Source organism: Psilocybe cubensis, chromosome 9, assembly GCF_017499595.1.
Source record: "Psilocybe cubensis strain MGC-MH-2018 chromosome 9, whole genome shotgun sequence".
NCBI classification, from domain to species: Eukaryota; Fungi; Basidiomycota; class Agaricomycetes; order Agaricales; family Agrocybaceae; genus Psilocybe; species Psilocybe cubensis.
The window spans coordinates 2395054-2417981 of NC_063007.1; the positions used below are offsets into that span (position 1 = coordinate 2395054).

At 43.9% G+C, this 22928-nt stretch overlaps 10 protein-coding genes across 10 annotated transcripts; 5 read left to right on the forward strand and 5 right to left on the reverse strand.

The window, feature by feature from the left end:
* Positions 1 to 50: 50 nt before the first annotated feature.
* On the forward strand, positions 51 to 1447 carry JR316_0010159 (L-tryptophan decarboxylase; the record flags this gene model as incomplete). The annotated part of the gene is made up of 2 exons (XM_047895833.1): positions 51 to 278; positions 350 to 1447. 2 exons carry the CDS (start codon positions 51 to 53, stop codon positions 1445 to 1447), a joined length of 1326 nt encoding a protein of 441 aa, XP_047745552.1.
* Positions 1448 to 2142: 695 nt separating this feature from the next.
* On the forward strand, positions 2143 to 3117 carry JR316_0010160 (uncharacterized protein; the record flags this gene model as incomplete). Its single annotated transcript, XM_047895834.1, has 4 exons — positions 2143 to 2246; positions 2306 to 2674; positions 2733 to 2880; positions 2932 to 3117. The coding sequence occupies 4 exons, from the start codon at positions 2143 to 2145 to the stop codon at positions 3115 to 3117; spliced, it is 807 nt and encodes a 268-aa protein (XP_047745553.1).
* Positions 3118 to 6147: 3030 nt separating this feature from the next.
* JR316_0010161 (uncharacterized protein) lies at positions 6148 to 6495 on the reverse strand (the record flags this gene model as incomplete). The annotated part of the gene is made up of 2 exons (XM_047895835.1): positions 6148 to 6418; positions 6464 to 6495. 2 exons carry the CDS (start codon positions 6493 to 6495, stop codon positions 6148 to 6150), a joined length of 303 nt encoding a protein of 100 aa, XP_047745554.1.
* A 1966-nt stretch (positions 6496 to 8461) lies between these two features.
* Positions 8462 to 9651, forward strand: JR316_0010162 (L-tryptophan decarboxylase; the record flags this gene model as incomplete). The annotated part of the gene is made up of 2 exons (XM_047895836.1): positions 8462 to 8500; positions 8572 to 9651. 2 exons carry the CDS (start codon positions 8462 to 8464, stop codon positions 9649 to 9651), a joined length of 1119 nt encoding a protein of 372 aa, XP_047745555.1.
* A 903-nt stretch (positions 9652 to 10554) lies between these two features.
* Positions 10555 to 11217, reverse strand: JR316_0010163 (uncharacterized protein; the record flags this gene model as incomplete). Its single annotated transcript, XM_047895837.1, has 4 exons — positions 10555 to 10620; positions 10675 to 10719; positions 10770 to 11039; positions 11095 to 11217. 4 exons carry the CDS (start codon positions 11215 to 11217, stop codon positions 10555 to 10557), a joined length of 504 nt encoding a protein of 167 aa, XP_047745556.1.
* A 1589-nt stretch (positions 11218 to 12806) lies between these two features.
* On the reverse strand, positions 12807 to 13553 carry JR316_0010164 (uncharacterized protein; the record flags this gene model as incomplete). Its single annotated transcript, XM_047895838.1, has 4 exons — positions 12807 to 12819; positions 12881 to 13035; positions 13099 to 13368; positions 13434 to 13553. 4 exons carry the CDS (start codon positions 13551 to 13553, stop codon positions 12807 to 12809), a joined length of 558 nt encoding a protein of 185 aa, XP_047745557.1.
* Positions 13554 to 14383: 830 nt separating this feature from the next.
* Positions 14384 to 16864, reverse strand: JR316_0010165 (Succinate-semialdehyde dehydrogenase [NADP(+)]; the record flags this gene model as incomplete). The annotated part of the gene is made up of 16 exons (XM_047895839.1): positions 14384 to 14433; positions 14677 to 14730; positions 14787 to 14863; positions 14923 to 15077; positions 15138 to 15173; positions 15227 to 15243; positions 15294 to 15340; positions 15395 to 15449; positions 15512 to 15611; positions 15667 to 15729; positions 15782 to 15822; positions 15872 to 15944; positions 16000 to 16297; positions 16345 to 16521; positions 16583 to 16641; positions 16691 to 16864. 16 exons carry the CDS (start codon positions 16862 to 16864, stop codon positions 14384 to 14386), a joined length of 1476 nt encoding a protein of 491 aa, XP_047745558.1.
* Positions 16865 to 17004: 140 nt separating this feature from the next.
* On the forward strand, positions 17005 to 18048 carry JR316_0010166 (Proteasome subunit beta type-7; the record flags this gene model as incomplete). The annotated part of the gene is made up of 5 exons (XM_047895840.1): positions 17005 to 17060; positions 17118 to 17271; positions 17325 to 17491; positions 17543 to 17717; positions 17776 to 18048. 5 exons carry the CDS (start codon positions 17005 to 17007, stop codon positions 18046 to 18048), a joined length of 825 nt encoding a protein of 274 aa, XP_047745559.1.
* Positions 18049 to 18339: 291 nt separating this feature from the next.
* On the forward strand, positions 18340 to 19330 carry JR316_0010167 (uncharacterized protein; the record flags this gene model as incomplete). Its single annotated transcript, XM_047895841.1, has 2 exons — positions 18340 to 19179; positions 19220 to 19330. The coding sequence occupies 2 exons, from the start codon at positions 18340 to 18342 to the stop codon at positions 19328 to 19330; spliced, it is 951 nt and encodes a 316-aa protein (XP_047745560.1).
* Positions 19331 to 19984: 654 nt separating this feature from the next.
* JR316_0010168 (Efflux pump radE) lies at positions 19985 to 22576 on the reverse strand (the record flags this gene model as incomplete). Its single annotated transcript, XM_047895842.1, has 13 exons — positions 19985 to 20005; positions 20065 to 20128; positions 20181 to 20256; positions 20308 to 20350; positions 20410 to 20587; positions 20643 to 20749; positions 20799 to 20888; positions 21079 to 21226; positions 21299 to 21507; positions 21563 to 21581; positions 22054 to 22126; positions 22202 to 22392; positions 22446 to 22576. 13 exons carry the CDS (start codon positions 22574 to 22576, stop codon positions 19985 to 19987), a joined length of 1350 nt encoding a protein of 449 aa, XP_047745561.1.
* Positions 22577 to 22928: the final 352 nt, after the last annotated feature.

Genomic DNA, 22928 nt, shown 5'->3' on the forward strand with positions numbered 1-22928 from the left:
TTCTTCTCTCCTCACTTATGAGCTTGACTAACGGTTGGTCTCAATAGTCAATGGTACATCAAACAGCACTCAGTCGCTACGGTGGATGGCTTCCAAAAAGCCGCAAAATCCACAAGGCTTTTATTGACGAGCAAGTCAAGCGAGCCAAGCTTAGGCCTGTCAGAAATGTAGAAGAACTCGAGCCATCTGTCGCCGCTTTTAAAAATGCAATAGACTCTGATCCCGTCATGAAGAGTTTAATGACCAAGATATTCGAACAAGTATCACCGGAGAATCTGGTTCGTTTTCTGGGTTTATGACTGATCAGATTTACCGTCTAATTATTTAACTTTGGATATATTCAATTTAGATTCCAGATTTTGACAGCTTGGTAACCATGATGAACAATGTTATTGGCGAAGCTCCCAAATTCCAGATTTTACCAGGACTCGAATCAGAGCCCATCGGTGTTCCAATGTATCTGCTATTTGACTTGCTCAGTAACACTGGTGCTGCATATGATCTCTTCCGCATGCCCGCTTTCAATATCGCCTTGAAAAACGTTCTCGACGCTTGGGGTGAATATCTCACAACAGATGCATCAAACTCGACCCTTACAGATAAGCCTGAGGGTTGGTTCGGGAAGATAGCCCTAAAGTCGCTCGAGGACGGTCGCGGGGACTTCAATTCGACCTATATCACCCCTGATCCCGAGGCTGTCAACCGCGGCTACCAGTCCTGGGACGAGTTCTTCACTCGTAAATTACAGCCAAACGTTCGTCCTATCGACGATCCCCTGAACAACTGTCTCATCCACAGTGCCTGCGAATCTACACCCTATCGCATCCCATCCCCATCGGAAAGTGTCAAAGCACACGACCAATTCTGGCTGAAAGGCCAACCTTACTCGCTCTGGGACATGTTCAACTTCGGACCCGGTCACAATGACGAACGCCAATTCTACGTTGAAAAATTTGTAGGCGGCAAAGTATATCAAGCATTCCTTTCACCTCAGGACTACCACCGCTGGCACAGCCCTGTCAACGGCACGATTGTCAAGACTTTCACTCTTCCCGGCACATACTATGCTGTACTACCAGACAATGGTGCAGAGCCAGACGACCCTTCTCTCGAAGAACGTGATCCCCATGGAGCCTTGATCCGTTCTCAGGCATGGCTCACTATGAATGCTGCACGCGCCATCATCTTCATCGAAGCCGACAACCCAGATATCGGCCTCTTGTGTTTCATCGGCGTGGGCATGGCAGAGGTGTCTACTTGCGATGTAACTGTCAAGGATCAGCAACAAGTCAAAATCGGCGACGAGCTTGGGATGTTCCATTTCGGTGGCTCATCTCACGCCTTGATCTTTGGTCCCCACGTCAATATTACGTTTTTCGACGACGTAGTTATCGACCAACACCTTTGGGTAAACTCTATCATCGCTGGAGTCGAACCCCGCAAGTAAATTTCTTTAAATGTCCGATACGAACGTGTTGGACAATAAACCTCACAGTCAATGTTTCTCGCTGGTCTAAGTGTTACATAGGCATATTCAAAAAAATTTGTGCTACGTATTTTCTTCTGCTGTATCAATAAAATTCAATAAAGTTTTTAAAATTACGGTGTTACCTCCGATTATCCAAGTGTTGGAACATTATGCGAGAAGCGATCTCATTCTCAACAGCCAAATCATGGTTATATTTGTTCCTGTGCACAAAAAACAGGTCAGACGCATGCTGGTTCCACCACTATCTCTCCAATCATTCTTTACTCGCAAAAAGGCGCTCGTTGGACATTTCAATTGTCTCAATGAGATCGGTTCTGTCATCCTCGGGCTTGCGGGCGCAGGCTTTTACTCCCTTTCTCTTCTGATATCATTCTTCAGCGACAGAGATAATGTTATGAACGGACCTTGAATTTGCCCATCGTGGACTGAGGGTAGACCAAGTGTTGGGGGAATTTCTGCATACAATGACTCCGATCAATTGCGTGTGACAACAATCTCCGTCGACAACAACCTCAGCCTCGATGCTCTCAGAACACCTTCGTCCATTCTCTATACTTGTTTTAGTGGGCCACCGCGGAGCGTGGCATGACGAGTCTTTACGATTCAGCGTCACGCTTTGTAATAATATAATATATATATAATATAATATAAATATGTCCAACTTTGACGTGGATATTGGTGCAATGGACAAAGTGATATTCAGACTCCAAGGCATAGTTAGCGACAAGATGCTACCACCAATGGCAAAGCCTGCTTTGTACGTCCACTCCATTGAGGTGAATTAATTACAAATGAGGACTGTTACAGCCGCGACAGAACGGTCAAGCAACAACCATATTTACGTACCGCCATTGCTATCACGGGACTCGGAGACATTGTGTTCAATAAGGTGATGGAAAAGCTAGAAGAAGTTTTCCTCCGTTTTGCAAACAATTTTCCCGCGGACAGCGTCAGCGGCTATGACTCAGTTCTTCACAAAAACACGGGTTTCAATGTTTTCCATGCGCATAGGCAATATTTCACGAAGGTATCCGCATATCAAGACAAATCTGACAACATAGGTTTTCATCCCCTGGTCGACCCTGATAACGTGTTGGCGTCCATGGTAGGGGACAGTTTCATCCACGCAATCGATAACAAGGTACAGTTTCTTCGTCGGGAGATACTTCCTGACGGAACAGCCAGGTATGTTTAGAAAATACCAACAACACATCACAACCAAACTAATATCATGTTGCAACAGATATTATTCTTATAATCCTGCCTCCATACGAATTGGAGACATTGTCAAGATCAGTGTTGCCTTTGTCGCATTTCCTGCCCAAGGAAACAAGTACAAATTTGTTGTCGCTCTTCGCGGAATACTTGTCTTGGACCAGGAGGCAAGAGAGGTAAGCAATGTTACATTGAACAGTCTCATAGCCATTCATAACTTCCAACAGAAAGCTGATATTCTCAGAATGCGGTCGCGCTATACTCCAGCAAAAAGACAGGTTGCTGTTTTGTGTAGGACAAAGAGGCAGCTGTACAAAGGTCAGATTGACATTGAAGACACGCAACAGAGGATGGCACATATGCGCTTAAATGAGGACACAGTCCACAATAGCAATACTATGTCCCAAGATTAATACATATGTACATAGAAAGACAAGGATATCATAAATGTGCTGAACGAACAATCAATCCATTTGCGTGAACATTGTAAATAACAAGGAATAATTTGTCAAGTCATTTTCATGACAGAAATTATCTGAAGGTGTTAGTTGGCACCCCATGGGAGAATCCTGCGTACACTGTACGCAGAATATTCCCACACTCGGCTGAATATCGGCGAGGAAGTCCGTGAGAGAATTCTGCGTACACTGTACGCAGAATATTCCCACACTCGGCTGAATATTGGGAGAGGTTGACCGTGGGAATATTCTGCGTACACTGTACGCAGGATATTCCCACGCTCATCCGCAAGTCAAACTTACAAATTAAGACAAAAAGAATGAGGACGAGAACACAAGTTTATTTCGAACAAAAATTTGACTAAGGATGGAAGAAATTACAAATATCCATTCCACAAGAGGCTTTGTGGTTGAGGGCGATGCAACCAAAAAATATCTGCCTTTCTGGATAGCAAATACAAAACAGTTGCATGTACACGGTCATCTTTTTGCCTACATTACAGGAATTAAATTGACAAATACTAAAACTCAAGAGCACACACCTTATACCCCTTTCCCAGGATTTGATAGCTTTTTTGACACACTTGTGTAATTGGTAAACATCTGCCGCTGTGTAGTAAAAATCTAATGCGATACCGCTGATGCGACGGACACCAAAATGCAAACAATCAAATTCATTGAGCAACAATGCCCACGAATTGGCTTCAACAAAGGAAGTCTGATTTGCTTTGGGTAAAAGAGGCAAAGAATAAACCCAACAATGCCTGTTGCCAACCCGTCTAATCCCAGGAGAGAACAACTCTGGATAAGGATCGTAATCCAGCACAACAAGAACATGACCACGAGATGAACTATACCCAACATTTACGTTGTCCCTGATAGACTGTATCCTGCTTTGGATATGGCGGTCCATTTTCAAAGTTTGCGATGGAATGGAAAGAACAAATTTCAAGCCACGGGAATGATATTTTGCAAGAAATTTTTGCGCGCGCTTGAGGTTGGCAGAAGGTTGCAACAGAGAGACTTGATGTCCAAAGGTAGCATTTGGATACAAGCTGTACACCTTCTCAAAGGTAACAAAATTCATGACGGCGGCTGCAGTAGAACAAAATTGAAGTTAACATTGTTTTGACACATGACATTGGGGACATACTGCTATGATACCCCAAAATGCACTCTACCACCGATTGACAAGTCGTAATCAGTTGGACAAAAGAATCTTGGCACCATAGGTTAACGACCACTCCAGTGGTATTGTAATGTTGATGAAGAGGATGTTTCTGAAGGACGATTTTTTCCATTTTCAAAATTTTTTCCGCTGTGGTGTTGTCCGGATATTTGGGATGCGGCATGATAGTAAATCCAATGGACATCATCCAGGAAAGAACGGGAAGAGCATATCTGTGCTCGACATACATGTTCATGTCACCCGGAATCCATATATTAGCACGATTGATTACGAAACTTTATGTAAGTAAAGCGAGTTCTTTTATCCCCACAACCCACTGTACAAAAATATGTCCTTGCCAATTGTCCCCATCAGTAAATCATTGATGCCATCAAAATTGCGTGATTAATACCAGTTTTTTACTTAACCGGTATGCTTGACTTAATAATTGGTTACTATCATAGAATTTCTGTTAGTTTTTGTTCCTACCAAGGGGATATGGAAATTAAAATACTAGATATTAGCTAGGTAGATAGGTTAGCTGCCATATGGTAAAAAACAAAATTAGATACCATTACATTATGACTTTTTAATTGCAAGTTAAACATTTTGACGCAGATAATCATCGCTCATAACCAAAAATTTTATAATAATGACCTCATTCAACTGATTTAAGGCCATTAATTAGTCACAATCAATTACATACCAACTGTTTTGCATGCTTTATACACCTCTAACGGCAAGTAGAGGTAAATAGAATGCTTTATTGTTATCAAAAAAAATTTAGCATGAATGACTAGCAGACTGTGGTGGCATAGAATAAAGAATAATAAACATTATGTATCTAGCTATTATCTTTAATGCCACTTCAAATAACTTGTCATATTAAACTTGTTGTGCTGTTCATACTGGCCATGAATTAATAAGCAGACTGTGGGAATAACTTGCATATAGTGTATGCAAGTTATTCTCACGGTTGTCGCACTTTGCATTGAGCAACTTGAACTTCTCTGGTAATTCCTGATATATTACTGAGATGCATTGCATATACTTTAGGTAAAATACAAGTATTTTTGGCAATAATAATTATTTTCAGTCCTAGTTTAGATGATCTTATTATATTTTACTTGCTGTGGTGTTTGTACTGGCCGTGAATTAATAAGCAGGTCGTGGGAATATCCTGCGCACACTGTACGCAGGATATTCCCACGGTCACTACACTCAATTTGCATTGAGCACTGGCCACTTTGGTCAAGAGATGGTCATTTTGAATAATGTTTTCCATGCATTGAATGTATTTTGGGGAAGAAATAATGCACTAACACTTGCAAATTATGCTTGAAATATGTTTCCACACAGCCAATTGTGTTCACAGCAACATCAAACTATGCCAAAAAGAAATATGCGCACCAAACAAATGTTTTTGCACACAATATTGTTTCACTCTTGATGCACTTTTCAAAAATAAGAAAATTATATTTATGGGAAATATGTCCCCACTTGGGCAGCCATACACATGAGCATTCTTCCATCAGTTTTCCATACGGGATTCTCCCAGCAGATCTGGAATTCTTCAATATTTAGCAGGTATGAAAATTATAATAGACAAGTTCTTCCTTACAATTAGGCCTTATAACCTGTGCAGCTATTTTTTGTGTCTGACACAACTAAGCTTGTAGTAGACCTAAGTCATAGTAATTAATCATAACCTTGCCCAGTATCTGGCTGTGCATTCAGAACATATTAATATATATTAACTATGTTATATAAATCTAGATTAAAAAATATTTTATACAATTGTGAGATGTAAAGTCTTGTCATGCCATGCTTTGCGTTGGACCACTAAAAAAAGTAAAATGCAAAACGGTGGAACCTGAAATAACCAGGCCAGTCTTGAACTGGAGAAGACGAAACAGCAAATGTTCATTGGGTTTGAAGATAGGAGCAAATAAATTTTTGGGACGGAAGGCGCGGCACATATAGCCCGAAACGCGGTCGTTTAGCTTCTTGCAAGTCCAAGAGAAACGGTAGAGGGTTTTCAGATCCATCTGATCCATGTACACATCGTCTATGGGAGGCGGAAAGACTCTAAAAAATAAGTAATAACCAAATGAGATAAAACAGTGAACATACTGTTGGAAACGGGGGGATAACGCGGAAGCCATGGGTAAAACAGTGCGGAGAAAAGTGCATTGTCTATACTACGTCAATAAATATATTAACCGTAAGCCAATAGACGCCCGACGTAGGGGAAGAACAAATTGGTATGCGTGAGAAACGATCCTGAATCAGAAAATCAAATTCAAATAGTACAGAACGCCCAGAACCCAAGAACGCGTAATTATTTCTATTTGAACTCTGATTGATGAAGCTACCGATATCAAGGAACGTGTGTGCCTGCACAGTTCTATTTCCAACCTTTCAGACCCATAGTTCAAAGAGTGCATTTGTTCCATCTCTAAGTATTAGTACAATATATAAGCACGTTGGCTAGACGGTTCCACATGGTTTTAAAAATTAAACAACAACGCAAAAAAGTGAATTGAGTAGGACTATTGTTGTTGGGTATAATTAATTTTATGGAAACGCACATTCACATTGCAATCAAAACAAATCAAAAACAACCTTTAAAGTAACCAATGGTAAAAAGAAGTCGTAGAATGAATTGGAAAGGGGTTGCTTAGGGGGTCCGGTGACCGCTTAAGGAAAATACCGATAGCGGTAACGACATTGATCGCATCAATAATATTTTGATGGGGACAATTGGCGAGGACATTTTTGCTTGCTGGGTTGTGGGGATAAAAGAACTCATCTTTACTTACGTAAAGACTCGTAACCGAAGAGACGTATCCAGTGGGTTCTTTCTTTCATAACCTGTCTCAAGACAATGAGCTTCGCCCCCCAGCTGACCATTAATGTCCGTCATTTCTTCACTAGGGCTGCCTCGAAGACACGGAGTTTTCAACGACCAACCAATTGCGAAGAAAGGGTCCCCAACTTCTCTCTGTCTCCTGCATATTTGTTGTCACTTCTTGATGGAAACCACACCTATCTCGTTCTCTCGAGAGACTTCACTGATATCAATCGATGGATACAAGCATTACAAGCATTGGAGCGTCAGAGATAACCTAAGAGTTGAATATCCGTTCAACCCAGCATCGCTGTAGGTACATAACTCCTGAAAGAAACTAAGTATCTCGTGAGTCTCAGCCGAATGGAAACAAGGGCTATGTTATATTAACCTAAGTATCTCGTGAGTCTACAAAGTATGTCAGTTATATTCTACGAACAAGAGACAACTGCATTTACCTCAGCCAAATGGAAACAAGGGCTGAGGTACAAACGACGAGACGAGTCACTATATGTGAGGAATGAAAATGAGGAAGCTGATGAGAGAATCAAAGGAAGGTGATGCGTTGAATAGCTAAAGGAAAGAAAGGTGCTGAGTGCAGCAGATGAACAGGGGTTGCAGGACCGGTGATCCGAGTACAAATAAGGAAGGTATGAGTACAAAAGTGGAAAGGGGAAAAAGCGAGTAAAATGGATGAAGAAAATAAATCTCATATTCCAACAACTCCCCTCACTAATCACGGTCAGCATGTCAATAGAACGCTTAGCTCTGGATTTTGATGGCAGCGAATAATCTATCTCTGGAGCCGACTAGAAGATCCCAAACCATGGAAGGGCTCTTTCACGGCATTGTCGCCATGCATTCTTCAATTCTCAATATGCATTCGTTAATGTGCTGATATTCTTATCCCCTCTTCTCGACGACCCTTTTCTCAGGTCGATTCGGAATACGAGACGGAATGTCCCGATCTACCATCTATATAACCTCAATACCTGTCTGCAAAATGCTCAGCCGTCTCACCACAACAAACACAACGCAGTAGGTATGTTTCTCTTCTCACTTATACACTTGGCTTACGGTTTGTCCCAATAGTCAATGGTACACCAAACAGCACTCACTCACTAAGTGGATGGCTTCCATCAAGCCGCGAAGTCTACAAGGCTTTCACTGACAATCTAAACAAGCGAGCTTACGATGGGACTGACCAAGGGAAACCACTCAGACCACCCGTCTCCGCTTTTAAAAATGCCATAAACTCTGACACCGTCATGTCGAGTTTGATGGACAAGATATTCGTACAAGCATCCTCGAAAAATGAGGTTCGTTCTCCGAGTTTACGACTGATCATATCCACCATATAAGTATTGAAATTTGGGTATTTTCGATCTAGGTCAAAGATTTCGACCATTTGTTAAGACTATTAAACGAGATTGTCGACGCCGCTCCTGAGTTCTGTGTTGTACCGGGACGCGAAGGAGAACCTATCGGTGTTCCAATGTATGTGCTTTTCGACTTGCTCAGCAACACTGGTGCTGCGTATGATTTATTCCGCATGACCGCTTTCAATGCCGCCTTGAAAAATCTTCTCAAGCATGGGGTGCCTATCTCAAGTCCGATGGTTCAAATAATACCCTCACGGCCGAGCCTAATGGTTGGTTTGGGGAGCTTGGCCTCCGATCACTTGAACAAGACCGCGGCGACTTTGATGCAAACTATATTACCCCTGATCCTACTGCTGTCAACCGCGGATACAAGTCCTGGGACGAATTCTTCACTCGGAAATTTCGGGACGGCGTTCGCCCTATTGAGGAATCGCCGTATCCCAACAAGATTGTCATCCACAATGCCTGCGAGTCCACTCCTTATTACGTACCATCGTCATCAGACAGTGTTAAGGCGCATGATCAGTTCAGGCCAACCTTACTCGCTCTGGGACATGTTTGACATTGGACCCGATCGCGAGTACTACGTTAAAAAATTCGAAGGCGGCAAAGTATATCAAGCATTCCTCTCACCTCAAGACTACCACCGCTGGCATAGCCCTATCCATGGCACGATTGTGAAAACATTTATTCTCCCCGGCACATACTACGCCGCCCTTCCAGACGAGGGTGTAAAGAAAGACAACGGTGAACGGAGTTATGCTGGAGCCTTGATCCGTTCGCAGGCCTGGCTCACTACGCACGCTACACGCGCAATCATCTTCATCGAAGCCGACGACACAGATATTGGTCTCGTGTGCTTCATTGGCGTGGGCATGGCAGAGGTGTCTACGTGTGATGTAACCGTCAAGGAACAACAGAAAGTTAAACCCGGCGACGAGCTCGGGATGTTCCATTTCGGCGGCTCATCCCACACCTTGATCTTCGGCCCCAACGTCAACATAAAGTTTTTTGCCAGCGTGAATAAACACGCTTGGATAAATTCCCCCATTGCTATAGTCACCAAGAAACCTAATGCTGACAATTAGATTTCTCTAAATGTCCGATTCGAACGTGTTGGACAATAAGCTCTACATTTAACGTTTCTCCCAGTCCATGTGTTACATACTCATACGCAAAAAACCATTGTACTACATATTTTCTCCTGCTGTATCAATGCCATCCAAATAATCCTTTGAGTTTGTGTGACCAGGTGTCGGGGGCACTATGCGACAAGTGATATTGCTCTCACAACCTGATCATGTCTATATTTCAGATCTGTGTCTTTGCACAAAAGACAGGCCACATGTACGTGTTGCCTCTATCGTTGCTTCTCCTATCGTCCTTTACTAGGCTTCTATGCATCCAAAACTATTCTTGATCTACTCCTATCATAATTCGTCTCCTGATCAAGCCATTATCCATCGACATAGCTTACAGGGTCTGATATTCTCCGTTGATCCGCACTTAAGCGCCCATGTAACCTTTACGGCGCTGCTATTTGTTCGTTCGCCTGCCCAATGCTGCGGTGTTCAATACCTTTTTGTTATCAATCGTCTTCGAAGTTTTGACTCAATATTCCATATCCATAGGCTCATCCCCTTCATTAGTGCACTTGATCCCGGCAGTTTTCGGCTACAATGCGACAGTAAAACAGCACAGTCGCCGATCAATCCCATACCCCAAGACTGATATCAGTCACGTCCTTCGAGATTTCATGCTAACCGTAAACTTTCATTCAAATTGTTATTTCTATGACATCCCTGCAAAATCTCAAGTATTTTTTTTTCTTTCATTTTTTATCGCCCTAAACTTTATGGGGATATTCGAGCACCTCAAAAAATTTGTTTCGATTTGTTGTGCCATTGGCAGGAGGTTTGTTCACAGGCCTACTTTGTCAAGCTATGCACGGTTCAGCCAATGCTGTTAATAATAATATAAAATATGACTCACTAGTTCACGGAGACGCCGACGACAGTGTCATGGAAGTCGGTATCGCCACCGTCCTCAGCGTGAACCTAAAAAAGAGTCGTTAATATCTCATTGTCGGGACTCATGAACACTTATTTTACCATGGTAAAGGTTATGGCGTTCTTTCCACCAATTTGGAACGATTCCTTTTGATTCCAATCAGCTAGAGTACATTCAATACAATAGCATAACTTACGAAGGTGTACTTCGGCTCGCTTGGTTTGAAGCTGGAATCCCCGGGTGCCTTGTGGGAGCAGTAGATGGCGATATAGCGATCCTCCGTGTAAGGACCAAGACTAAAGACATTTGGGTCCAGTGGCTTAGCGCTTGTAGGCTGAACTGCAGTAACGTTGAAACGGGAGCCATCCTTATTAGCATCCCAGAGGACTTGAGGGTCCTCAACAAAGTTGGTGTCAGAATCGGTTAGGTAGGTATTGAAACGTTGAGGCCATTCAGCAATCATTTGCTGGACGAAGAGTTAGTCAGTAATGCCACCCAAATTTAGTCTATATAGACGTTACCCCAAAGATGACTCCGACAGTGTTCTTGGGGAAAGGGACGAGGACGACATCCGCATCGCTGGGGCCATCGCGTGCAGACAAGTCGATCTTTTTGATTTGAGATTGGCTAGCAAGTGCAGGCATGTTGATGATGAGGCTTCAGAGTTCACTGATACTACATCGAAGACCAGTCGAGGGGTTTTATACGCCTACGCTCCGGCTTTATTTTGTTTAATCGTAATAAATCTATTTTTATTTTACAAGTTTATAAATGATGTGAAGGTGTTTTCAGGCCCGTGTCATAAGCAGGATAGTTTCTATAGACTCCTGAACATTTTAGAAACATATAATGAAGGGTTCAATACAATTCTAGACGTAACCTAAAATTTTCTGTCAGCGTATCCAATTTCTGTGGTGAAGATAGGTTGACTCTAGAACCTTCGAGGTTTGTGATCATTCCCTTTATGACAAGAGAGCATCAGCTTGCTGGCGCGACCTCAGGGAGGTCTGAATGGAAAAGATCAGCCGATCCAGGTTGTGCTCTGCCCCCGCAACGATGGAAAATAATTTTATGATCCCCGACATATCACAAAACTGGTATTAAAACAAACATTCCACATCACAATGAGCTTGTAATGCATCAGAAATACTTCTATGGCATCTTGTACAGTTAGTCCTTTGCAAAATACAAGATATCGATAAGAAATAAAAATATAAAGTCCCTGATTGTCTATTTCCATTATCGATTATCATATAATGGCTCGGTGATCAAGAAAATCGACCTTGTGTAAGACTCAGGGTCCAAAGGTCATCATGAGACATCCATTGGGCGACGATGCCTACCTTGTGATCTATAGTTTTGAACTTCGAACGTCCAGGGTATAGGGTTTCCTTGGAAAATAAACTATGTGACAGGCAGTTCAAGAGTTTTTGGGGCAGACCAGCGAATTGATATTGAATTCCCAATGCCCAGATGGCTGTCAATTCACGACAGGATATGGACCCGAAGGAATGATTTCTACCCTAGTGGTGTATGAACGTAAATATCAGCCTTTACACAGAAGCGAATCGCAAAGATACGGGTCAACAGAAAGTGATTTTAACTGAACGAGTCTCGGGATGTTGATCTTGGGTCATCCTCTGACGGGCCATTCAGGGAAATAAGAAAGAAACATCATGAGATTTGACGTTCGCTGATTAAACGGACAGATCGCTACGAATGTTATCTTGATTGTTTTCAATGCCAAAGAAGGCTCAAGGTTAAATGACTTCAATACTCATAATATTTTGTTGGAGTAGAAACTTGACATTGTGCACATAATTTATAGCTGTGTGGTATCCGGAAGGTTATGGGCGGCAATCAGGAACAATCCATCCAAAATAAGCGCCGACGAGCCTGGGACGTTTGTTGCTTCACTTTTAACTCATCTCACCATCTACAATAGTTATAGAATATTCAGGTAAATATAATCCCGGATTGTCGACGACGAGCATGCCAGTGTTGTTCAATAATGTGATGAATAGATCTCCTGTCATAGCTAAATTAATCAAGTTCCAGCGTCTCAATTTCAGCGATCCAGTTTTAAACCACAGGCACAAAAAGTTCATTTGTTATTTAATCACATTTTCTGGAATTTACAAGTACAGATTTTCTCCCCATTTTCACAGCTTGATCGACACTCGGATACGTTGGAGATTCGTTTGTGTTTCAGTTTACCACGAGTTTCGCAGCGTTACTTGGTCATGCTATAGACATTGAGTTAGGCAGTGAATTTGAATATCCAGATTTACAAAATGTATGACTCACAAGTTGACAGCAACTCCAACAACAGTGTCATGGTAATCAGTGTCACCTCCGTCTTCGGCATTGATCTGCAGATAAGAACAATCAATTATAGGCCCGAATTGCTGGAAAATAACAGGCTTGACCATGGTGAAAGTAATGGCGTTCTTTCCGCCAATCTTGAATGCATTCTTCAAGAATCTATTAGCGATATTTAACTCGCCACGTAAGACTACACTTACGAAAGTGTGGCGTGGGTCACTCTGAGTGTAGCTGCTTTGTCCGGCCTTCTTGTGGGAACAATAGATTGCAATGTTTCGATCCTCGTTGTACGGACCGAGACTGAGAACATGGCTGTCCATGGGCATGGCGCTCTGCGGGACTATCTCAGTGACGTTGAAGCGGGACCCATCGGACCTGGCATCCCAAAGAACTTGGGGATCCATGACGATGTTGTCGTTGACGTCGAGGAGGTAAGTATTGAAGCGTTGAGGCCATTCTGCAATCATTTGCTGAAAAAAAAAACAGAATAAGCAAGTCTGGTCTACAGCATGAGAAAAATGTGATCATGTTTTACCCCGAAGATTACTCCGACCGTCTTCTTTGGGAGGGGGACGACGACGACCGTTGCATTGCTAGGGCCATTGCATGAAGAAAGATTGATCCTTTTGACGAGAGCTTCAGAGGAGAGAGACATGTTGATACTGAGATGTTGTTGTATACAGATTATCTGACGAAGATGCATACTTTCTCCAGCTTTTATACGTTTTCATCCTCTGGTTGAGACTTGAACTGGTGACCTGTAAGCAATTTTCGGCTGACCGAGGACCGAAATTGCAGACTATGCAAGCAGTACAATTACTGAAAAGGTGCACAATTAGCCTTCGCCATTGGGAAAATTTGGTTAGTTGGATACTCACTGTAATTCTGGGTATACCCTAGTTCTGTCATACACACTCAAACCCAGAGAAAATTTCGAATGCCAAAAATCACTCCAACACTCCAACCTTTCATATTTTACTCAGCGGTAAATATACATACAGCATCAGGCTCGCACCATTGGATAACCAAAGCATCTCTCAAAGAAACTTTGGAAGGGGTTTAACTTACATCCCACGAACCCAACTGCAGATAACACAATTAAATATATAACGGTGGCGAAAATGGTAATGCACGCACCAAAAGGGGTAAAGACTTGACACGACGATTTCCACAGCCTCACATACAAGTATTCACAAGAAATTGCACGCGATAAAGAAACGTTTCGTACATTTCAATAAAATGTGTCCTTAAATCCATTTAAATATAAATGTCTTCGAACTGTCAAAGAAACAGGTTTAAACCAACCAAGGACTTCCGCACCGTCTTGCATGACACAGAACGTGTCAAGGGCAAATTAGACTCATGCACCCTCTTTTTTCCATAGGAACATCTATATATCAAATGAAATGTCTGGTTCTTCGGCCTATATTCTCTACGGCTTTCAACGGCAGGCATATTTTTGTTTCGCCTTGACCGACAGGATCGCTAATTTTGGCTATCCAGGGACGAGTCTAGAACTTGTCGTGAGATATAAGCTATTCATTGGAAAAACATAGGCTGTAAAATTGACTCTTTCTAAGATTCAGTCGAAAAGACTTAAGCTATGCTGCATCCAAAATTGGGTTGTCAATGATGTATTTCCAGTATTTCGGGCGCCATTAACCCTCTAAAGGCCTGCAGACGTTATTTTCTACGGAAGCCCATCAAACGTGTGTTACGCGTGTTTCTTTCTGCAAGTTAGTAAGGCTAGAAAACATGAGCTCCACGCATTGACTTACATGAAGTTTTGATCTTCATGTGGACAGATTGAGCCCTCGTGAGCTGGTCATAACCTTGAAAGCGCTCCATTAGTCGTAGAATCACGAAACAGAAAGATAGGAATACACACCAAATTTGCTCAAACTGACACCACGACCACTATCTTTGACTCCGCACCACGCCAAAGCTGGGTCAAGGTAGTCGCAACTGCGTTCACACATTCATCTCGGCGCCTTTTGATTATCGATGTACTGATAACTACTCACCGATTCAAGAAAACAGTCCCTGTCTCCAACTCTTCTAGAATTTGCAGGAATGCTTTCTCGGAATCCGGATTGTCATTGGCGTTAGTCCATATCGATGCGGTTAATCCATAACGCGAGTCGTTCATGAGTTTGATAGCCTCATCGTCAGAAGACACCTGAGGAAACGGGATCCCCATTTAGGTACGAGAGATGACCAAAAAGCAGTGAAATCCGACCTTTTGAATCCCAACTACTGGACCAAACGTCTCTTCCTGCATGAAAGATAAGTAAAGTATATTCGTAGAACTACTGGGTTCTCACTGACTTTCATTACATCCATGGCTAAGGGAAATGTCAATAAACATCATAAGAAATGAGGGGGAGAGACGTACTGTGATCCACATCTACAAGTACTTGTGGAGCGACGTAGGTTGTCCCGCTGTTGGCCAAATGAGAAAAAAATAATTAAAAACATAGATACCTGTGAACCTACGTTTTTGCCTGAGGAAAGAAGCTTTCGGGGAGCAGATTTTTGGCTCCGGCAGCGACTGTAAATGAACGATATGGTCATCCGTGATCCGACTTTAATTTACTAAATTCACAGACTTACCTGCGTCGGCGACTTGCTTTCGGATGCGTTCGGCGCTGGCAAGACTCACAACAGGGCCCAGATTCGTCTCTTTCAATGTTGGATCGCCAAGTCTGTAGGGCTATGGATACTGTGGTAGTCTTTCGCATTACGAATACAAGGATACCACGACCAACCTTGGTATGCTCAACAAATTTCTCCACGAAGGTGTCATAAATGGCTTCATGAACATAGATGCGCTTACGATTAATGCGTTAGTAAGGATGTCAGCTCGCTTCAGATACTGCTAACCTCTACTGCACAGCAACTTTGTCCGGAGTTGAAAAAAGCACCTGACGCAAACATATTTAAAGTGTAAGTGCAGATAATCATAGCACTCACCGTCTACTAACTCTGGAACGGTATAGTCCAAGTTTGCATCGGCCCTGACGTACGCCGGATCTTTTCCGCCAAGCTAAATACATGAATTGTGTGACTGATAAAGACATTTCGAAACATGCAATGCTCACCTCCAAAGCTACACCTTTGAACCCTACCGCATTTGCAGCAGTCTTGGAAACGGAGGCCCCACCTTGGACACTTCCAGTGAACGACACAAAATCAACCGCTGGGTTGTTTATCGCTCTAGTGGTCAATTCAGGCGACATGTGAACTACCTGAATGATGTGTTCTGGTACTCCTGCCCTTGTTAGCGCAAGTGCGAATCTTTCTGCTGTAAGTGGTGTTTGAGGAGACGGCTTCAAAAGTACGGCATTGCCGGCGATGATAGCAGGAAGAACCGAGTTCACAGAGACCAAGTACGGGAAACTGAGTATAATCAGAAGAATAATAGATGTGATCTAGATAAGACTCACTTCCATGGGGCGATAACCAGAACGACTCCGAGAGGGACGCGTTTGATATACCTTCGGAAACCAGGCTTATCGGTACTCTCCAAAGTCACATCAGCAAGACTAGAGGCTGCAATATTGAGCATGTATTCAGAGCGCTCTAGGAATCCGCGGATTTCTCCTGCGCCCTGTGACACAGGACTTCAAAAAGAAGTTCGTAAGGGTCTTGGACAGGGGCATGACGGCACTGAACACGACTCACCGGCCCATCTGAAGCGATAGCTCGAGAGGAATTTCATCCGACATTTTCCTAAATTCTTCCTGTATCCAGTTATATCTCCTTTACGTTGGTTGAAGCTGACGTGCATACCATGAACTTCCTTCCTATGGCAATTCTTTCCTCAACAGGGACCTTTTTCCAATCTTTCTGAGCAACAGTAGCATGATGAATGATCTTGTCAAGTTCCTCCGCGGATGGATATGTCCTGGATACATAAGGCTTCTGGCTGTGCGGTGTGATGGTCGTCTGGATTTCTGGAGCCATGGTGGTTGAGGTCAAAGAGATATTCGGTGGATCTTATCAGTCCCAAAAGGGAACGAGAACATTAAGATCACGTGAGGACGCGTACTCTCTGGCTTACGCGGTCTGCAACTCGTCCTTTCTGTTCTCTAACAATCTCCTCCATGGCTGCGCCCAATGTATATCGACCTACGGGCTTTGACTTTACAAATGAACTGAGGTTGGCACCATATAAGCTCTTTACCTCTGCCTGGATAAACGCTCATTCATTCGCTAGGAACAACTTTTTGACCCAGAAAGGGCTACCTTTGCCCAAGGCTACCAGCACAGGAACAACCATTGTTGGCTGTCTTTTCAAGGATGGAATCGTACTAGGCGCAGATACCCGTGCAACGGAGGGCCCTATTGTCGCGGATAAGAACTGCGAGAAGGTGCGATCTCCATCTCGGCATCCAGCTGTGCTATCCTTCTGACCGTGCTTCAGATCCATTATATCACCGAGTCCATTAGATGCTGTGGTGCTGGAACAGCAGCTGACACAGAATTTACGACCGCCCTCATCTCCTCGAACATGGAACTTCATGCCTTACAAACTGGTCGCAAACCGCGGGTCGTGACTGCCATGACGATGTTGAAGCAGATGCTATTCAGGTGCGCCCATTATTTCAAGAACATCTAGCTCTGAAGCTAATTATTTCCCAGATATCAAGGTCATGTTGGTGCAGCTCTCGTTCTTGGGGGTGTTGACGCTACTGGCCCCCACCTATTCACAATTCACCCTCACGGTTCGACAGACAAGCTTCCATACGTCACTATGGGTTCTGGAAGCTTGGCTGCCATGGCCGTATTTGAAAGTGGCTGGAAGCCAAACATGGAGGTCTGTTACATTTGCGTATACTTCTTAAATTCATATCTCATCGACATATCCTTTGCAGCGGGAAGAAGCCCTCCGCCTAGTCAAAGCTGCCATCGCCGCTGGTATTTTCAACGATCTTGGGTCCGGATCGAACATTGACGCTTGTATCATTACCGAAAACAACACTGAGATGCTCAGGAATGTCGAGATGCCCAATCAGCGCGTCCAGAAAGAGCGCGACTACAAATTTAGGCGAGGAACAACGGCTTGGAAGAAGGAAGATGTCAGAAAGTTTGTTGTAGACGAACAAACAACACTTATTGGCGGTGGCGATGAGATGGATACCTCATAGGTCTCTCCATAAGATCATGATTTCCTTTACTCCCTGTACATACCACGCACTTCAAATTCTGATTTGGGACTTGGCTTCAGTTTTGGAGCAATTGTATCCTGGCACTCACTGGATCTATTCAATGAATTTTCCTATGTTGTCATCTATTCCCTTTTACTGGCGGTAGGTAGCCTTACCATCATCTACTTTTGCTCTAAGATGCGCAAGATGCGTGACTCAGGCTCATGATGAATCAGTGAAGCCGCACCAATCACGAGTTTCTGACTCGCGTTGCCCTTGTTCTTGACAGTCATGACGGGTTCAGACTTCGAACGACTCCCAGGGCACATTCAGCGAGCTATCGACAATGCCTTTAACAAGGCCATCAACCCCAACAATTCATCAAAATTCCTACCTATCTCAAACACAGCTTCTAGCAATCCTGTATCCACAAGCCTTGGGAACGATGACGGAGGTGGAGGTGGGTTTCTCGTGGATGACAACGAAGACGTTCCAGAAGACATCGATGTTGAACCATCCACCTCCAACAGTAGCGATGACCTGATTCCTCTGGACCTAATCCCCACCGCTCTCCAATTTCTCGATCTTCCACCAGACGACGAAGAAATCCTAGGCGTGCTCCGGAACGCGGCCTCAGGCTGGTCTTCTTCTTCTTCTTTACAAACACCCAAACCTCTAGATCCTCAGACGCGATTTGTAAGTCGCGAGGACTGGCGTTCCGTCTGCGCTGTTCTACTTGAGAATCGCGAGAGTGACGACGACGACGACCTTTCAGAGAACGCGCAACAGCGAGACGAGGATGAGGACGGAGATACCTTCATGGATGATGACTTTGAAAACTCTGTTTCTTCTGGTGGTGGTGGTGACTCAGATGAGGAATATCAAGGCGAACGCCGTCGTTCCACACGTACAAGGAGATCAAAGACCTCTCAGCAACGCACAGATGGCCTTTCGCCTGAACATTCCGAAGCTCCAAAGAAACTTACAAAACGTCAATACCAAACCTGTCTAGCTACATACGCTCTCTTCTTCCCCGACATCCCAAATGAAGAATTGTTGAAGAAGCGAATACTGGTTTCCGACCTCCAGCGAGTCTCAAATCTTCTCGGCGAGAAAACCAAAGCTGAAGAGGTATGTTTCTCTCTCTCTCGGTGCAGCTTATGCTACTTAGATCATCATGCGCCAGATGGTCGAGATGTTGGAGATGTTCTCGACCTCAAAGGATAAAGCCATGAGTTTTGACGACTTTACTCGGATGATGATTACAGCTAAACTGGCGTAACTCAAGAAGGATGGACCTACGTGATGACTTCCAAGGTTTTGAAGTAATCGTTATGCATGGAACCGCGTCTCCGATGATTCCAACCTCATAGGCGACACGCTTGGGGTATACTTTCACTCCATTTACCACCGCTTTCAAAAGCGGCCCCACGAGGTCTGGATATTCCGTTTTCGATGCCACACCCGAAGAAACTCAAAGAAGTTTCATATTTCCATCTCTCTGATGGGAAATGACCACTGCTCTTGCTCAGAGATGATTGGTGTAGAAAAGACTATCTAATCCGGAAGGGAAACTGATTACATTCCATTAACGCGGAGGGGTGCCTGGAGAGAAGGACTGCTTCGCTTGCTTCGCTTGCTTCCGACGCTATCGACAATACCAACAAGGTTGGTAAACAATCTTCCTAATAGAATGGTCGTTTGACTCACTGGGGCTGCTTGAAATGGTTCTCTGAGGTTTATCGCGCCCGACACTGATTAGTACCATTAAAGCGTCAAAATTGTCATTCATCCTCGTAGCAGTACATCTACAACATCGTGTTCCAAAAGCGTGATTTAAATGATATGTATTCGTAGGGGTGGTCGTCAAACAAAAAATTCTTCTGGTAAATGTGTCCCAAGGTTGGACCCAACGTGAAGTTATTCGCCAAGCATACTAATGCAAGGAGTATTTGGCCTGATAAAAGACACTCTGGTCAGTATATGGTACGGGCATTTCAGAATTCCGACACGCACCCGTAAAGATGATCCTTTATATTGCAAAATTGGGATGAAAAGCAAGAACAGACCGGTGACAATACTAGAGAAAAGTTAAGTGGCATGCACTAGTTTGAAAGTGAAGTAACACTTACGCAGCCTCGCAGCCAAATGTTTGAATAGCACCGTGTTTAAGTGCCCATGGTACTTGGAAGTAAGCAACACTGAAGCCTAAACAAAGACATCAACACAAACTACCGACTCAAAAAAATGTATTCATACCTCCAAGTGTACGAGCGAGGTTAATCAGTGCACTGATTTCTCCCTTTTGCGACATTTCATATTAGTTATTGTCATAATACCTTCGAGGAAGTGAAGTCCTACCTGGTGTTTAGGGAAAGCGTCATTACAATAAGCGTAAATGGCGACAGTGTTGATCATGACTGAAAATTCAGCGATACCCCATCCCATCACCAACGCTCCGACGCTGAGATGTTTCTGGAAAGATGCTCCAAGGGTGACAAAGCCACAGATATATAGCGGAATGGCAATGTAACAAGCCCTGCACAACACAGCTCAGTAAAGCCGTGAAACGACGATGAGGCACCAAGCCTTACCAAAGACGACTCTCAGCTTCGAAAACACCCTTGTTACGTCTGATACTGGCATTCATGATCCAATCGTTAGTGTATCGTCCTACGAGCTCTCCAAGAATAACGGAAACCTTTAGAGTTGATGAGTAGAATTTCTACGTAAAGAGGCGTCAGACATACAATCGGTGTTCCATATCCACCAGCAACAGCAAATTCGCTGAACCCGTAACCGAAGGGTGGAGGGGAGCCGAGGAAAACAGCGTTTGTGACCTATTACGCGTTTAGTCTTCACAGCATTTCTCAAGAACAAATGGCAACTGCACTGACGTTGATGCCGATACTGAATCCGAAAACCATGGCCTGGTGAGAAATCAGCCTTAGATTCAGCAAGTAAAATCGCGCGTGGACGCAATATGCTAACCTCAAAAATCAAAACCATCAACAAGTGCGGTCTCCATACTAGACGCAGAGGGCTGACAACAGACTCAAACCAGGAGATGCGGTACTTCTGCATCCGCATACCGGTGATACCGACGAGGTTTTCGATTCTAAGTCGGAGGCCTGTCGAAGTAGGCAATGGGATAGGCTTCAAAGTACGATCATACATCCTTCATTTGCGGCAATCAAGCAATCAGCTCAATGGGCGCTAGGTGGCTGATAATTTTGAGAGACCAACTTACGTTTCTTCCATGAAAAGCGCAATAAGCACCACTACAATCGCGGAGTAGATAGAACCAATTCCATATGCCCACCTCCATGTAGTTCGCGCGACGAGGAATCCAAAGGCGAATGGGGAAAGGAAAGGGGAGACCAGGAAACCCATCGTCCAGATATTAAGTTTCCTCGCCTGGAGATGGAAAGGATACAGATCTGTCACGATATAGAGACCCTAGACATGCCATCAGAATAACCCATTGGTTCAACTAAAGATACAGAAGACGTACAGTGACTTGTGGGGCAGTTCTAATTATTATGGATAAGTATGGAGCGTTACCAGGTGGTTAAATTTGATCTTACGCAAAAAAGGCGGTCAAGCACCGCATAGCTGCAATTTTCTGATGAGTGGCGTTTTTAATCCAAAGGATTAGGAGTACTACAGACCAGTGAAAGTCTTCAGATTAGGGGCAAAAGTACATCCTACCAGGAAACCTAACGCTAGAACCTATCAGAGACAATGTTAGCTGGAAACTGACGTTAAGGATGGGAAATGAACGTGCCTGGGACCAAAATAGGACGGGAAGCCGACCTAAACGTCGAACAAGCATGACTGCAAAAATGCCACCCCATCCTATATATAACTCGTATCAGAGCTGACTGCGTATCGCAACTCGATGGCAGAGATGTAGTCTTTACCCAGAAGGAAAATACTCCAACTTCCCAAGCACGCATGGCCGTAAGCAAAAAACGACATTAAGAGAACAATGGAAGCGCGCACTTAGATGTGAGGTTGTTTATGACTCCCGTAGTTGTGTTATATTGCACCGCCAAAGCGAAGATGGCCGCGATTCCTGTCGAAGGAAGTTAGCACGCTTTTAACGAAAGGGGTCTATGTGGATAGACCATATGCTCAAAGGACCACTCACCAATACCAGAGTCGAAGTCAGGAACGATAGCAGCCAGAGTAATGATAATAAGAAGGAGGGTTTTCCTACGGTCGCTCCAGTTCTGTGGATCCAGATCAGAGTCTGTAGGCTGTGGCCAGAGTACTTTAGTGCCATCGGCTGACAACTTCAGCTTCGCTGCAACCGCTTCGCCCAGTTCAATCTTCGCCTCACTGTGTGGAAGAAATCAACAAGGTGGATCATTGAGGACTGAAAAGACACATACGCGGGGTCTATAATCAGACGACCAGCCCGCTTCTCGTGGAAAGAATAGATGTCAATTTCAGAGCCCTCAGTTTGGCTGTGGCTAGCATTAGACTCGGTACCGTGCTTTTCATCGACCTTTTCTGAAGACATCTTTGGATGGCGGGTAAGGAGGAGGACGGGCTAAAGGGTGCAAAAGAACTCATTTGGTGTTCGATTACATTTATACGCAGAAGCACACGCCGGTTCCATTAGCTCTTTTGGACAAGTCTTCTCTCGGAACAAGTGAGCAATGTAGACGGGAATATCCTTCCGAATATGTGTCGTGAGTAATTGGAAGACCCTAAGGGGGTTTACAGAATGTGATGGCTGACGAGTGTCATGAACTGCGAACCAGGTGGTGTGAAAGAAAGAATACATTCGATTTTGGCTTTTGCCTGCCAGATGCTGATATACATAGCAGCTCGCATAAAAAGGTGCCTAGGTGGTGGGTGAGCACGTCCAC